General features: G+C 38.3%; 1 protein-coding gene across 2 annotated transcripts in view; it reads left to right on the top strand.

Moving 5' to 3' along the window:
- The window catches only part of LOC145997440 (uncharacterized), a 697,926-nt gene that overhangs the window by 182,272 nt on the left and 498,367 nt on the right, over positions 1 to 17,287 (top strand). The window contains exon 1 of one of the 2 annotated variants that reach the window (XM_083134481.1): positions 10,838 to 11,286. The exons of the other annotated variant lie outside the window; for it this stretch is intronic. Within the exon in view, the coding sequence (XP_082990607.1) occupies positions 11,250 to 11,286 (37 nt within the window). The 5' untranslated portion in view covers positions 10,838 to 11,249. Of the gene's footprint in view, positions 1 to 10,837; positions 11,287 to 17,287 lie in introns of those variants that run through there. 2 annotated transcript variants of the gene reach the window in all.

Genomic DNA, 17,287 nt, shown 5'->3' with positions numbered 1-17,287 from the left:
CTTGTTTCCTCCATCAACATCCGACCCAGAGATGCCTTGTTCAGCAAAAGATACGCCGTCGATTGGTCAGTATAATAGCAGGAGACCATCTGACCTAAATGGCTTCTGAGACGTACCTCTGTTGAAAGGATTGTTGTGGATTCTTGGAATCGGATTTCGTACAATAATGTCTGGCAGAAGTAGTGTGGCTTAGGATTCAGGTGAAAAGGAGGGTCGGTTGACTCTGACCTTCATTTCCTCAATGATCTATCAAATCATTGGATTTTGGCCAAAGCTACAGAGGCAAGATCTGCAAGCTGATATTACGCACTGTTCACAACATACATGAACCTACACTGTTCACCTCGTTTGAACTGTCAGAATGCACTGTTCACAAATTTTGAGCTGTCACAAGATTGAAATGCACTATCCACAATGTTTGAGCTGGCAGAAATCCATTGTCAGAATGTATTGTTCAGAACATAAAATATGGAATTCACAATGTTTGAACTGTCAGAATGCACTGTCTGTTCAGAACTTTTGGGCTGTCAGAAGATTGAAATGCACAATCCACAATGTTTGAGCTGTGAGAAAGCCATTGTCAGAATGCATTGTTCAGAACATAGAAGATGGAATGTACTGTTCAGAATGTTTGAACTGTCAGAATGCACTGTTCAGAAATTTTGAGCTGTCAGAAGATTTGAATGGACTGTCCACAATGTTTGAACTGTCAGAATGCATTGTTCAGAACATAGAAGATTGAAATGCACTATCCACAATGGAGCTGTGAGAAAGCCATTGTCAGAATGCATTGCTCAGAACATAGAAGGCATTGTTCAGAACATAGAAGATTGAATGCACTCTGCACAATGTTTGAACTGTCAGAATGCACTGTTCACAACTTTTCAGCTGTCTGAAGATTGAAATGTACCGTTCACAATGTTTGAACTCTTAGAATGCAACTTTTGATCTATCAAGAGATTCAATTCATTGTTCTCAATATTTAAACAGTTAGGGGGCCATCGTCAGAAGATTATATGCTGGGTTCACTAATTATGTCTCTGTTATGCTAGAAATTTTTGGAGTCTTGCCCTGTTCAACGCTTTTCTATCCCACTTCTTTGCTTTCATTCTTCCCAGATCTCATTTAATTTTTGGCCTTATTTTAGGTCTTGTGCATATTTTCTAAGTTGATCTACTCATGTACGATATGCAATATACGATACGAAATTTGTTATCTTGTTTTGGAACTATGGTGTTGGTGTACTGCTTAAAATCCACTGAAATAGAGTTTCAGAATTTATCGAAGCCAACTTTTTCCATGGATTAAGGCCGTACTAAAGGCAATTTTGTGGTAATTTTTCGATAACAGATGGCAGCACCGTTTGCCATGGCAACCGAGGGCCATGTTGCCAGATCTCCGCCTAATCAAGGTAGATACGTACAGGTTGGTCGATTAGGGTACTCCTTGATGAGATATGACGTCACGTTGGTTAGCAGATTTTATTGAAAAATCTAAGTAGATGTGGAGCAACGTAATTGTTTATCAAGAGATTTTAGTTGTATGTTCTTATTGAAAAAAAATACAACAATTTATCAGCAATGCAAGATAGTAATAGTCGTAATAGTAATATAAAATCCCTTGTATTATGTATTTCTTTTAATATTTCGAAAGCAGAAGAGAACATACAAAGATAGCTGTAGTTAATTCAAACACGAAATGCATAAAGTAAAAAGAGTAATTGAAATAATTGAAAACATTTTGCATTTACATTTGAAGCGAATGCTGCATTGACTGTAGAATTCACTTTATATGACAGTACTTGAACATATTTATATCTTTTATCGGTGACGTTAGCAGAATTTCAGTGAACATCTTGTAAATATTTATAAATATTAGCGCTCTCTAACGATCCTCAATCTTTTATCCTTCAAGTGAATAAACATGTAATTCTGCACCCTTATTTTTACTGAGTTTTAATATCGCGATTTTCAAAGAAAAATGTCAGAAGAATCCTGGATACACAATAGAATACATATTTCTTATTTTTATAATAGTTCAATATTAAATACAGTTTTGTAGCGCATCTAATTTATTTGCATGTCATGTCACCACACAATGTCCTGTTTCATAGTTCTTTACGGATTTGGTCTATTCTGGTTTTCAGTTCTGCAGCTGATGTAGAATCTTTGGAAGTATCAGTAACATTTTCAAGTAACAGTAATTGTAACTCAGTTATTTTTCTACCTAACTAGTAAGTTGTACAATTACTTTACTGCATGGAAAGAAATATTAACTTGAACCAAATGTTCTCAAAGAATGGGTAAATTGACGATTATTAAAGCCGTCCCCCGTGGCGGAGTGGTTTTTTCGACCTCCGTGGCGAAGTGGTTAGCAGAGTGCGCTATAACGCCAGGGGTTCTGGGTTCGAGTCCCGGGTAAGGCATGGGTATTTGTGTTCGTCCAGTTGATAAGAAACAAAGAAAAATGTAAGAATTGAAAAAGTGTAAAAGTGAGAAAATGAGTGAATGGTGGGGGATACCTCCGTGTAGGGGGTATTTCCTTTTTTTTAAAAAAAAAAAAAAAAAAAAAAGAGTGGTTAGCACATCGCGTTACGACGCCAGGGGTCCCGGGTTCGAATCCTGGCCTGGGCATGGATGTTCGTGAGTGTCCATTCATCAATTTCATTATATACACTCATCTCCATCACCGTAAACTAGCCAAAAGTGACACACAAAAAGTGAAGTAAAATAAAGCAAATCAATCAATCAATTGATGATTATTAAAATCTCGAGACCATGAGGACAATTTTGTATTTTTTTCGTCAAGAGCCAGGATGTATCCCAAGTTTATTTGTATTAGAACACTTACCATATAAGACTACATACATAATCTCCAACAATCCTCATGGACAGTAATTTTATAGTTCAACAAAAATTCTAAAAAATATTTGGTTTGCTCAACAAAATGAAATGAAATGTTAATCGTCATTGCTTTGTAACAGAAGTTTACTGTGAATTTTATTGCGTCAATGTTTGCACATGAAATGTAAGAAATAAGTTATAATTTCATGAAACTTAATGCTTAGCATTTAAGATGAAACAAATCTAGAGTAAAGTAAGTGTAATAATAACTATGTCAAGTACTTTCTCAAGAACAGTAATAACAGTAATTATATGCGAATTACTTTCTCAAGTGATTAACTCGGAGTTACTTTTAAAGAGTAACTATTCAAACACTGCTGATATATCATCGAGTTCAGCAACATATTAGTATGAATTGCGAGGGAAGTTAAGCCTCCACCTTGGCAAAGTAGTAACGTAATCGCCTTGCAATACAGGAGTCCCAGGGTCGATAGACGGTGAGTGTTCAATGATCGTCAAATAAAAATGGGACAACTAGATCTTGAAAGTCTCCCTTCTCTGCAGTGCGTCTTGTGTGTTGTCTAAATCTACGGCGATGAGTGAATTGTAATAGCAAATTTTCAATGGCAAGTTCTGTCACTGCCGTTGAGTTAGGCAACACACATAACGCATTGCAGGGATGCAGGTATTTCAGAATATATGTGTCCATTTTTATTGCCGGTGACTGGATATAGTGGTTTGGATCCCACTTTAAACTGTAGGTCCAGTCCCAATTAGCCTTTCTGTGTATAAAGATGATTTAAAAAACGTATTTCGAGGGAAGATACAATACAGTAATAAATACCATTAGAATAGAAGTTCAATAGCTTACAAAATAATTGTTTACAGGGACTACTAAAACTAGATTTTCGGGATATATAAAATCATATTTACGTTGTTGTTTCAATGCATATTTATTATTTTTCTTTATCGTACCCTGCAAAACATTATTGCGTTCTCTGAGAGCAAGCAGTGTTGGCGATTGGGTTCCAAAACTGGGAGAGGGCAGGGACACTTTAATTTCCATTGGTAGATGAGGTTTTGTATAGTATTGGGGTAAAAGTAGGGGCCATCTGCCCCTCCCCCTAATTGCCGCCACTCTCTGAGAGATATGCTTTTTGCAAATCATCATCGTATTCAGGAAGAAATTTATTTCCTTAGGATTTTTTAAAATACCTCTAAAAATTTAAACTTGCAAGAATATCAATGAATGCGTACCAATGCTGGACAGACAAGACAAGTAAGTCACACCCCTGGCACTGTTTTTATTCTCCTGTTTCCCCTAATATACAATTTACAATTGATGACCACTTGCCATCAGATATTATTAAGGCTTGAAACATAATTTCTTGAGCATATTTTGGACTCTTGATTTCTAGTAAATCATCACCATTCAATCAAGTGTCTACGCTAGCAAGCAAAAATGTATGTACTCTTCCATGTAAAGTTCAAACAGTCCAGTTTGTTGATTTACAGTATATTCCGTAGAAGGTTATACACCAACTGCCACGGTACGCAACTGCCATTGTCGGTCCAACCTATTGTCCTTTTGTACAAATTTCAATAGTGCTCTTTACTAGTGGTAGAAGACACTTCGATTAGTTTCTCAAGTGCTCATCTGCAAAAGGAACAAATAAAAATAGTTTTAACATCGTATATGAGACTATGAACTTATAAAACATGTTTAAAAAATATTGATATTACATTGTTACAACCTTAGACAAGTTGAGTTAATAATGGAACTTACAGATGTTGAGTAAATGGATTTGAAAATAATGGATCCAATTGGCACTATAATGCTTAACGATATCGTCCTGTTATTAAAGGGCAGTTTGGTTCACGATATGAGCTCACTTCAATGATCTAACTTTATAATGAATGTTAAATATGATTAGCCTAAAACAGAAATTGGCAAAATAATTGTTAGAAATATTTTCATAGTAGAGTGATGATTGCAACGCTATATGGAGTGAAGTTCCTCCAGGTTCGAATCCTGGTTTCATGTATGTATTTAATCATTATCTTTGTTCAAATCATCCATTTTATCAAATCATTATTCATCATCATTGTTCCAAGGAGCAGAAGTTGGAGGCAAAATAACAGAAATACATTATGAAATGGAAATTCAGTTCCTACTATATTTGTATTTGAATTATTATAGTAGACCAGCCAAGAAGCAAAAAAGCTTAAAAAAACTTTTATCTGCATGGAATGTTAATAATAGGCATCCATGTAAAATCAATCAGTCATAGGTCTGAGAGAAAAACTAGTCAAGCTTCAAACTCACTGGTATTTGAAGTAAACTATTTAGTACAAACGGCTACTGAAATCCAATCTGATATTGAACCAAATATACGTAGCATAATCAGGACAAGTTATGATTTCTATGAAGCTCTGTCATTCCAAATTAAATTATTGCCCTTGTACTTGCAAGTATGGGAACATTTATCTATACCGGTACTAATTTTGAAATTCTCAGTAAACATACAGACTTGTGTTCGATAGACGGTAAGATTTTAGTCTCATAACTGTTAGGGTGTTTACACTTTAAATATATACAGCATCAAGTTATTGGACGAAATGCACTCTTATTATGAGCCGTCCTAATTTATAAAAGGACAAGAAAACAGAAGAGCTTCATACAGTTTACAAAACCGGTTTTCTGACGTGTTTCTGTAAAGGAAGATAACAGAACTGTGTCCGAAACTTGCAACATTCAGGGATCTTACATTACATCTATTCGAATCAAACCTAACTTAGCCTGACCTACTTAATACATATGAATATTTGCGAGCTGCTTCAAAAATATAAAGAGACAAACTCTTGTAGAAAATAGGTCAACAAGTACTCGTTTCAACCACGTACAAGGGCAAGGTAAAAAACATTCAAACAAACTACTGATCTGTAATAAACATTCCGATGTTGTACATGTAAATAGCACGAGTTTAGTAGGTTTGAAAATTAACTTACAGGAATGAAAATAGAGCATTTTATGCAATATTGATTTAATGATATCAGATATAATCTATATTAAGCTACGTATATTTTATGCTATAGTAATGATATCAAAACGGTAGTTATTAGGATTATGCCTAACGTATATATAACATTCTATTCTGATTTTACATTTACAAAGAATTATCAACTTCGTTTGGAAGATAAAAAAGTCATGCAGTGTCAAGCGATATTCTCACCGATATTACAACAGAAGATATTTCTTCAACATGTAAATAAATTATACATTTTGCCTATATTTCAAACATTTTGCCTTTGATGGATAATATTAAGCAACAAGCAATTAAATATTAAGACTTACCTTCGAGCTTGTTCAGATTTTTAACATCCTCCGTGGAATATTTGTTCCCTTGTTCTCGTATCTGTACGGAATTCGATATCCTCTGGTAGCTTGGTTTGATTTTCACTCTTTTAAGAACTTGCATTGATCATATCGTTAGACAACACGGAATGAAATATTGGCAACAGTGTATGCTAAATCTGCACCACGGAGTATATTGCGACGAAACGCCACTTCAAAAGTTTTAATGATAAGCACTACTCTCTGAAGGTACGAAATGTTTTTATTTTTTCACATAGTATTTAAGATGCTTGCGGGAAGAACATGTGATCTTTGTTTCACCACGAAATCTTCCATACTAGTCAGAAAAGAAAGAAAATGCACGGGTATTAACAAAACTACCACTTCAGCGCCATCTGTACGCAGCAGTTTGAACATGACGGAGACCTTATATTTTCTGTTATTTACTTAAATCCCTTCAATCGTAACAAAATTATAAGGTTCACATGTTCTAGTGAATAAAACAATCTTTTATATCAGAAAATTTCTTCCTTACCGAATCTATATTAGTTGTACGGTTACCCTTAGAAATTTGGGTCTATGATTTAGCATGGCTTTAGAACCCCCTTAAGACCTCGTAAAACATATAATTAGCAGGTACAATTGGATAGTGTGTAACTTGTTACTTTACTCCCTCGTGCTACAGTCCTTAAAGAACCATGGCTGTCTCATGATTGTATTCCACTCATCAGTATTTCTTACTTTTCGTCTCTCTCTTCAGATATTTATTTTCTACGGCCTTCTTCTACATTGTTCCAACCATCCAAGTCTTCCTTGCTTTTCGTTTCCCTCCTCTGTTATCCATTCTCTTCGGCCTTCTTGCAAATTGTCCCAACCGTCAAAGTCTTCCTTGCTTCTCGTTTCTCTCATCTGCTACCCATTCTCTTCAGTCTTCATCGATGTCTTCTTTTCTTCATTTCCATAATAATGTCTGGTTGTTTGTACATTTTTTTGCAGGTCTATTTGTCTTAACTCCTCAAACCTAGCTTTCACGAACAGGAGCAAGTATTTGTCTTGATTCTCTTTCTCATATTTGCAGGCTTCTTTGTCCGCTATCACTAAGAGACAAACTTATGACCGTCTTTGTTATACTTTACAACTCTAATGAGGTTACTGCAGAAAATTAACTCTAATTACCTGCCACTATTTTTTTTTTATCATCCGTCACGAATAATCCATAAACGTTGCCAAAATCCCAATACCCCCCTCCTCAAAGGTGATGAGAACAATTTGTAAATGTCCTCCCACAATGCACTGCACGATTGCATGGCAACTTCATCGTTGTTGATTTATGCTAATCTCCTGCTCTCGGATGCCGGTAAACAACTTTCCTGCTCATTGAAGCGTCGGTGCGGCGAGTGGCAAACAGGCTGCAGTATGCAAATCGCTAACACTTTTGGAGTAGAGGCCCTAGAGGACCAGTTCGGAGCATGTGCCGCCGATGTGATTGAGGGGAACTCGGCATCCAACCTGACAGTTACGACCCCCCGTTGTTCGAGTAATTGCAGGTCGAATTCGCCAGGAGGACCTTGCGAGAATATCGGAAAGGTTGTCGTTGGAAAGGAGCACTTTTGATTTTTTTGTACGACTGCGACGAGTCTTAGCTTAGATGTGGCCAATATAATCCTCTGTGGAGATTGGGTTGTGTCTAGGCCATGTGTATGTGTGTGTGTGTGTGTGTGTGTGTGTGTGTTATTATCCTTTTAACATTTTCATCTCACAATTCATTCTCATCGTCGCAGTTACACAAAGGTGGCAGAAAAAGCGACGTAAATCAAAACGGCTACGGATCATAACCTTAGAATTTAGTAGCTTCCAAATATTAGTTAAGATAATATTTTGTTTGAAGTGAATCTTGAAGCTTTCTACCCTGAAGATGAGAGTGGCGTTAGCTCTCGAAAGCTTGGAAACTGTTCCAGAATTGACCTGGTCGATAGCCTGAGAGAATTTATTCATCAATATTTTGTTTCGTCCCTCTTTCATATACGTACTATGAAAGTCGAAAGAATCGATTATCCACAATTTACATCATTTCAAGGTATGGATATCAAGTGCCAACTTATTAACATAAAATATTTCGATTGGTCGATTCGTTTGTCCGATGAAGGCAGCAAGCGAACAAATTATGCTGCCAATACAGAGTTCAGCAATTTCAAATATACTTTACTACGATATAAATTATCCTCTTCCTTCAATCACAGCAAGAGCCCCATTAAACTATTAACATATCGCCGACAAAGACTCGCATTCAAGGTGGAAATGGAAATATCGTTAATAACTGACGTCAGCCCGTCCACCAATGGACATCCGCTGTCTGTGATTAACTCTCCTGCATACATCCGTCTTGGATCAGCAAGAGATTAGGCTGACGCAACATTCAAGATATGTGTGCAAAGGCAAAATCATGGACAAAAAAGCTGTTAGGTCCAAAATGAAAGAAAGAATGAATGTGTGCAAGGAATCTTTCGTCAGATCGTACATTTTCTCAGTTTTGCCAAACCTTCTGCTTGTTAACAAGATAAGGTCTGTCGGTTGAGGGACCAACAAAACGAAATGCTGCTTCGAATATCATTGCAAAAACGCAGGTCAGTGACTGAAGCCGTTGGTGAAACGCCAGCTATTTACTCCTCTTTCTCATGCCCCAACGTGAGCGTCAAGTTAAAAAGAAAAAAACACCGAACTGAATCATACGATTGCTAAACCTTTAGACACGATCCGGGAGACTCACCGCACATGTGCCAAGCTTTGTTACATCCGGTGTTAGCCACCAGAGAGCTCTCGCCAAGAACACATACATAACAAATTTCATAGCCTCGAGGCGAATCTACTCCTCGTCTCGCCCAATCCGTGCTCAATACCCCCCGTTCCCCTCTCTCTCATCAATGAAGCCGTAGTATCTATCTCCTCCCCTTCTTTTTGTAGTCTTTCTTTTTTTTTCGTTATTATTTCCTTTCAAAACACACGGCGACCGAAATTCGATGGCGGGAGAATGAGGTCAGTGAACCACCGAAAGTGGGTAATGAGCGAAGAAGTGGTGAGGCTGGGGGTTTTCTTCGGGTGTCCAGTTTGGGACGAGACTCAGACGATGAGGAGGAGGGGGGAGTGGAAGTAGGTGGAGTGAGAAGGATTTTTGGGGAAGGAATATTGCGCTTGGATTCGTGCACATTACGTCCACGGAGTTTCACGTGCTGCCTGTCGATGCTGGTACGCCGGCTTTCGGTCCGTGATTTTCAAGGTTGATAGACTTTTAAGATAGCGCCCAGTAGCCGCTACTTTGCGATGTGGAAAGTGGTGCTGGTCAGATTGTGTGTGTGGTTCCCTGTGAACCATGGACTTGTGAATGGTGTAAGAGGACGTTCAAGATGTAAATAGTATATGGACATGTTCTTAGCTTGGAGAGTGATTTTAGATGGTTCGGAAATTGTACACGGTGCCCTTGCAGTGATATCCATAAGGCTCAGATATTGGAGACAGTGCTATTACGGTGACAGCTATTACAGTGCTATTAGCTTCGATATCATGGATCGTCTCCTCACAGTGTCATTCAGAAGTTGTACCAAGGATCTGATATTGCAGACAGTTCTGTTACAGTGACATTCAGAACTGTCATATATTACGGACAGTGCTTTTACAGTGACATTCATAACGTTCAGAACTTGCGGACAGAGCTATTACAGTGATATTCAGAAGGTTCCGATGTTGTAGACAGTGCTATTACAGTGACCTTCAGATATTCCTGACAGTGCCTTTACAGTAACACTGAGAACGTTCAGATATTACGGACAGTGACAGTCACATTAAGAAAGTTCATATGTTGGGAACAGTGATATTACAGTGACATTCAAAACCTTCAGATATTGCGGCTAGCACTATTACAGAAACCTTCAGAACGTTTAGATGTTGCAGACAGTTATATTACAGTGACAAGCTGAAGCTTCAGATTTTGTGAATTGTTTGTGATTTTCAGTGAGAATATTGTAATAGGTCCTCATGATCGCTATATCCAGTCAAATGTGGTGATATTCATACAGATGTGGCGAATTGTGTATTCATTTCTGTGACTTTGACACAAATATTGACACGATTCCGCTTAATTTACACAATTTATGCAGGGAGCTGAAGTTACTGTGAACTGTGCATATAATCCACACACTGTGACATTTCCAGAGCTCACATTTTGTAAACAGTGCAACAATCGTCTAAGTGTCGCCCTCAAAGAACTCAAATATAGTGAACAGTGTATGAATGGTCTGCGTGTGACATTCAAATAGCTCAAATATTGCGAACAGTGTATGAATGGTCTGCCTGTGACATTCAAAGAGCTCAAATATTGCGAACAGTGTACCCAACGGTCTATCTGTGACATTTAGACCTCAAATATTGTGAAGAGTGCATTCAATCGTTTGCCAGTGACATTCAAAGAGATAAAATATTGCGAACAGTATATGAAGGGTCTGCCTGTGAATTCAAAGAGCTAACATATTGCGAACATTATATGAATGGTCTGCCTGTGACATTCAAAGAGCCAAAATATTGTGAACGGATAAGTGACTAACGTGTCTCACTTGTAGCGACCAGCTAAAACTAAGAACGTCCCAAAAAAGCAAACCTTTGCAAATATTTGAGAGTCACGACGCACTTTTCTTCCAACACACAATGAAGTGTTTCTTTTACACCATTTGAACGTATCGCGCGAAACATCACGTTCACCACTTAGCATCGTACGTTCTGTGTATTCTCGAACCACGTCGTGATCTAGAGGGTGATTCTACAGACACCAAGGGAACCACGTGGTGTTTACATCTGAAGACTTACACCGCAGAAAAACCTACGCACAAGAGCAAGAAATGGGAACATAATCAGAAAACAGGACAGAGTGATGATATGCAAGGGGTGTTGTGAATGGTTGAGGAGTTTTAACATTGACCAAGTTATGTGTGGGGAGTTTTTATAGTGAATTATTGGAAACTGGTGACTTTTTGAGTGATTCTTCGGACTGATTTGACGCTACGATGTTCTGGTCTGAAGCGGCTGATTGTTGGCACTTTGGTAAGTCTTACACTGTCCCGTCCAGACTTTTTGATTTATTGTTTGGTTTCTTTTACTTCGCTTTTCTTCCACTTTTGGCAAATATGCGGATGAGTGATAGCATGGTGAAACTGATGAATGGATACATCCATGCCCAGTCCGTGATACGAACCTGAGACTCCTGGCGTACTAGCACGGTGTGATAACCACTCCGCCGCGGAGGTTATAGTCCGGAGTTTGTAATAACTATTTTTAATTTTATTTTTATAATTTTATGCTGTTTCCCCTTTCTCAATCGGACAATGATCAGCTGAATTGGTAGTATAAAAGTATTGCAGTCTTACATTTTTCATACTTCTTCATGTGTGTACGATGAGTCAGTAGCGGATAAGCTGCCTTTTGCCCTGTAGGTGTAATATATAAGCGGTTTTCATAGAATAGCTGATAAATTTAAAGAGGAAGAGATGTAATTTCAAACAAGAAATGGTTATTTAATTGACAAGCATGGGCGTCGGGAGGGGGGTCGAACGTGTCGACGGACCCCCCTGGAAATTGATATCGTTCAATTAAACATACAAGAAAGCCGAAAGTTTGTTACCCTTATTGTTAAGAACAGAAATAAAGTCCATATAGTTAGTTAGTATTCGAACAGAATATAATAAAAGTAAAAATGCATTGGATCGAAAACATTAGGTTATATTCTACCATTTCATTCAAAGTACAAATGGTTTCGCAGTTTTAAAAATTCTAATAATTACAGTTGTTTGTGAGAGGTCACACAACAAACTTTATAAAAAACAATTCCCCTAACATTTAAATCCTTTTCTTGAACGAGACGTGCAGAAGTTAATGTCAAAATGCATTTCAGATACTAACTGCATAAAATGCAAAACAAATAATGGTGGATCGAGTCTCCCCATTTACACAATAATAATAGTAATTATTATTATTATTTCAAATAAAATTTATTGTTAGCTTATAAAATTTATTATTGTATAATAATATTTATAAGCATGGTAATGATAACTACTTATTATTTTTTTACTATTCAAATTTTATCATTTCCCGACCCCTTCCCCCTGCAAAAATTTCTGGCGACGCCCATGTTGACAAAATATCGTGTAAACAAACTGAAACACTACACATTTTTCTTTGCAATGTTAATTAACCATCAATCTCATCTATATATTGAGATATTTGTGTCGATGAGCCATGCCCGGTGTTTGCAATTGAAACAACTAATTTGTTCTTCCATGCGTGTACTGTATGCGCTATAAAGTATGTATTTAAGCAGCGCCATTGATTTATACTCAACAGCTTTTGTGGAAAACGTTATTCCTCTCGGTTGAATAGTTAGCGGTTGGGACGTGAAGTTTAAAGCGTTTAAAATGTACCTAGGTATTTGGTTAGTATAAGGAGGAAAGTTTTCGATGTTTCGGAATCGCGAAATAACGCGAATTTTGCCATTTTTTTTTCTTCAGAATAACACCGAATGTTGCACTTCAACGCGAAAAACTCCGCGAAATATGCCATACAAACTGGGGGTAACAATTCTTCTGTCGATAAAGAACTACCTGAAGTGCTATTAGATCTCTCGTTTCAAGTCTAGCTGGTGGAAGTTCGATTCAGAAAAGACTGTCGCGCTTCATTGCAGTTGACCGCAGACCTGAAATAGAATTCGCTGGGGATGTCCCCCAAGGAGGGAAGTTTCATCGTTGTGTTGCAGGGGTGGGCTTTAAGGGTATTTTGAGGTCGCAGTTTTTTTGGCATTGTTAGGGAAATGTGTTGTATATGACTTTGTTCAAAGATTTGGGTGATATCATTCAATAAACATTACATACGAGGGTTGGGGAGTAAGTCATGGCAACCCAGTAATAATTCGACAATCGAAGGATGTATTAAGAATTTGTTATATACAACTGAAAGAGTATCCATTATGGATATTTTGTTGGTAGGAATCATGAAATAAAACCCAAGCAACTCTGTGACATACACATGTATTCATGCACATGTTACAAAAACTTGTCTGATTATGACAAACCTTCGAAATAATCTCCCGCATTGTCCATAGCATTGTCCATATGATTGCATTATGCAGTAGATCGTGACGCTTCTCCCTAACGGCACGTCGTAGATTACATAAACTTCAGGCATGGTGAAGAGGATGATGCTTCCGATGGTATTCGACGTCTTCCACATGGATGGCAGCGTGCTGTGGACAATGAGAGAGATTATTTCGAAGGTTTGTCATAATCAGACAAGTTTTTGTAACATGTGCATGAATACATGTGTATGTCACAGAGTTGCTTGAGTTTTCTTTCATGATTCCTACCAACAAAATATCCATAATGGATACTCTTTCAGTTGTATATAACAAATTCTTAATACATCCTTCGATTGTCGAATTATTACTGGGTTGCCATGACTTACTCCCCAGCCCTCGTATTTACTTTCTGATGAGATGAAATACTTTTCCAAATGGAAGAAATTTGGTCATTCCTCTCAAAGGTAAGCCTTAAATATATTTTTCTTGTCTTTAAAACTAAAATTTGTCTCAATTTCCCATAACTAAAGAATGTGAAAATATTAAGCATAGCAGGTATAGTGAAAATGCATGTAAAAATAACACAGAATTGCAGTAAAAAGTAACATCGAAATTTAGGGGAAAATAAAACGAGAACTTGACGTCCCTAGTCATCGGCTTTAAAAAAATTGAAATGATGCATTGTTTACATCTCACTCGGCCCTCATTTTCATCTGCATTCGTTAACTAGAGGTCGCTTCTTATCGGTAATGCTACGTGAAATGCTAAGGAAATTAGGACCGATTCTGTTGGAATATGCTATCGCATGAAAATGCTACACGATTTATTCACTTTGCAACGTACAAATTGTTGGTAGCAGAGATGTTAAGAAAAGGGGCAGGAAAAATGCTTTCGTCTAAAGCTGGTCTTGTGGTGCGAAATATAACGTCATAGAAAAGTTCACAGAGTTTCGTAAGATCTTAGAAAGCAAGCGCTTAATGTCCTGAAAACGTGGCAGAATATTTTAGCGAGACACCCAAAAAAAAGATGATATAGATCCGCATGCAGCACATGTCACGTAGCCCCCGCTTAGCGTCCCGCAGGTGGAAGAAGATCGCATGATTGCAAATGAGCGCTCGGCGCTTTCACCGAGTCGGCAAAAATCGCACGGGTGACGTCAGAGCGGCTTCGTGAGCATAGCTATCACGCGGAATAGCCTCTTCTCTCTGTAGGAATGCGGGCTGGATTCCTGGACCTCTTTTGCGGGACGCGCCGAGGAACCGGAAATATGTGTATCCTCTTTATTTCCTTCTTGTCCTGTGTTCTCTTCTTCAGGCCAGGTGCCTGCTGTGAAGACCTAACTTACTTACTCTCTAGCCTTCTCAAACCCGAAGGTTTATGGCTGCAGCAACACAAGCCTTCCATCTGTCCCTATCCTGTGCAAGATCATTCCAATCTTTTCCATCCTTACCGATTTCCTTTAGGTCCATCTCAACGTTATCCCTCCATCTTCGTCTTGGCCTTCCTACAGGTCTCTTACCATCAGGTTTCCCAACAAGAATCCTGTAAAGTCTTCTTTGATCTTCCATTCGTGCCACATGGCCTGATCATCTAAGTCTTCTTGATTTAATTATTCTAATAATATCTGATTGTGCAGTTCTAAATTATGCAACCTTCTCTACTCACCTGTTTCCTCATCCCTTGTAGGTCCAAAACTTTATTTTTAAGGATTTTATTTTCAAGTATACATCCGTATAATACTACAGGCAAAATTACTCTTTTGTATATTATAACTTTTACTTTCTTAGATATTATGCGAGAAAAGTTTATGAAAACAATAATGACACCCATTTCCTGGGTTAAGTCTGGACGCCAGGGGTCCCGGGTTCGAATCCCTACCTTATCATGGGTGTTCTTTGTGTGTCCCTTCATCAATTTTATCCTCATCGTTTCGATGAGTGGCAGAAAAGCTTTCAACTCTCTTCTTCTTATCTCCTCTTTCTCTTTTTTCTCTACTCTTTCTGTCCATCTTTCTTCCTCCATTCCGCTCTTCTTCTGCCCTTTATCATTTCTCTCTTTTCTGTTCATGTACTTATTTCTTGTTCCCTTTCTCTCCTTGTCTTAATCTTCTTCTATTCTCTTTCTGCATTTCTGTTTTTTTGCATTTCCTTCTTCACTTTTCTCTTTCTGTACTGCTCTCTCTTTCCTCGTCTTCTCTTCATTTTCTTTCCTCTAAAATTCTCCTATTTTCTTTCGTGGTTATCACAACGCGCCACGACAGGGATCACGTGTTCGAATCCCGGCTTGGGCATGGATGCTCCTTGTGAGCGTTCCTTCATGAATCTCATCATATCATCACTCATTCTTATCTTCGCGATTAGCCAAAAGTGGCAGAGGGGCGAAGTAAAATATACCGAATCAATCCGTCAACACTCACGCAAAGTCGAACTATCCTGGAAGTGTGTAAAATCCTAAGTTCCCATGATACTAATATTATGAAGAAAAAAACCTGTATTCTATGATTACGTAACATGTATTCTTCTATTCTGATGTAATTTTTAAAAATATATATTTTAAGGGGGAGAGGGACAATTTCCCCTAGGTCCGTCTCTCTGAGGCAGCTGGGGATCAGTGTTGCCAACTTATCTCTTTTGGGGCCAGATCTGGCTCTCTCGTGCACTCGTTTTGGCTGTGAACTGTGGCACCCGCCCCCTGCCCCCTGCCCCACTATGATGCCATCACTAGCCCCAGCCCACATAGACCAACTTTTGCCATGAGTATACATTTTGCACCTGACTCCGTCGCCCTACCCCCCCCCCCCCCCCCAAACTTACCTCCCCAGCTACTTTTATATAGCGCCTTGGCTGAGGTGAAGATGACAATATTGTTATCCGGGAATCCCTTATTTTCGATTTAATACAACCATCGGTGGATTATTGAGATGGGTGATGCCGTCAGAACTACGCGGTGAAAACTAAGAATAGATTGACTTTAAAGTTACCGGTAATAGCAGCGCCCCCTTTACAACTAAAATTAGCATGGGAGGCACTTTATCCAGCCTTCGTAAATATAGCTCCTTCAAAGTCAACTTTTTAGCTCAATTTAAGGTGAGATTTAGCTCCTTTATGCGCACCAGGTTTGGCAACACTGTCAGGATGGTCGTAGGAGGCAAAGAGAAAAGCATTACTCTTATGGGAGAATTATTTTATTCGTTTTTTGGGTGATATCAAACTTCCGATGGCGGAAGAAAACATATGATCGGATAGAGGATCCACTGAAGATGACATTTTCGCTAGAAAGAGTCTAAACTCCCATTTTTTTAGCCGCAACTTGGATTTGAAGTTGTCTCTCCATAAGGAATACATGGGATTCTGTAAATACTAATTCATAATATTTTTCAAACACGTTATTTAGCTTAATAATCAACTTTAAAAACCGCTTCCACTTGCAACATGGGGAGAAATTCATTCTCTCAAATTATGCGTGGATTTTCTGTAGTAGCAGTAACCATTCCGACGATATTTAAATAAATGCATGCCTCGTGCGAAATTGTCACATCTCACCTTAAAGCAAAACTGTGGTAAATTGATGCTTTGAATTGGAGTGGAATTCGACCACTAATATTATTCAGTATCGTCGCAATTTTCAAGCATCGGTATCGGCGAGAATCGGTAAGAGTATCGTTATCGGTTGAGTCCTTATATATATTCTTCAGTGGCGTATACTGACTCCAAGATCTGGGTATCTCACAATATCACGTGGTCCTAGGCTATGAATAGGAAAAACAATACCAACTCCAAAAGAAATCAGGTTGCCAACTCATAAGAAACCATGTTGCCAACTCTCAAGAAATCAGGTTGCCAACTCATAGGAAACCAGGTTGCCAACTCATAGGAAACCAGGTTGCCAACTCATAGGAAACCAGGTTGCCAACTCTCAAGAAATCAGGTTGCCAACTCATAGGAAACCAGGTTGCCAACTCATAGGAAACCAGGTTGC

Source organism: Lepisma saccharinum, chromosome 13 (assembly GCF_977018435.1).
Source record: "Lepisma saccharinum chromosome 13, izLepSacc3.1, whole genome shotgun sequence".
Classification (NCBI taxonomy): Eukaryota; Metazoa; Arthropoda; class Insecta; order Zygentoma; family Lepismatidae; genus Lepisma; species Lepisma saccharinum.
The sequence above is the reverse complement of the archived record's forward strand: the minus strand, read 5'-3'. Positions and strand labels throughout refer to the sequence as shown.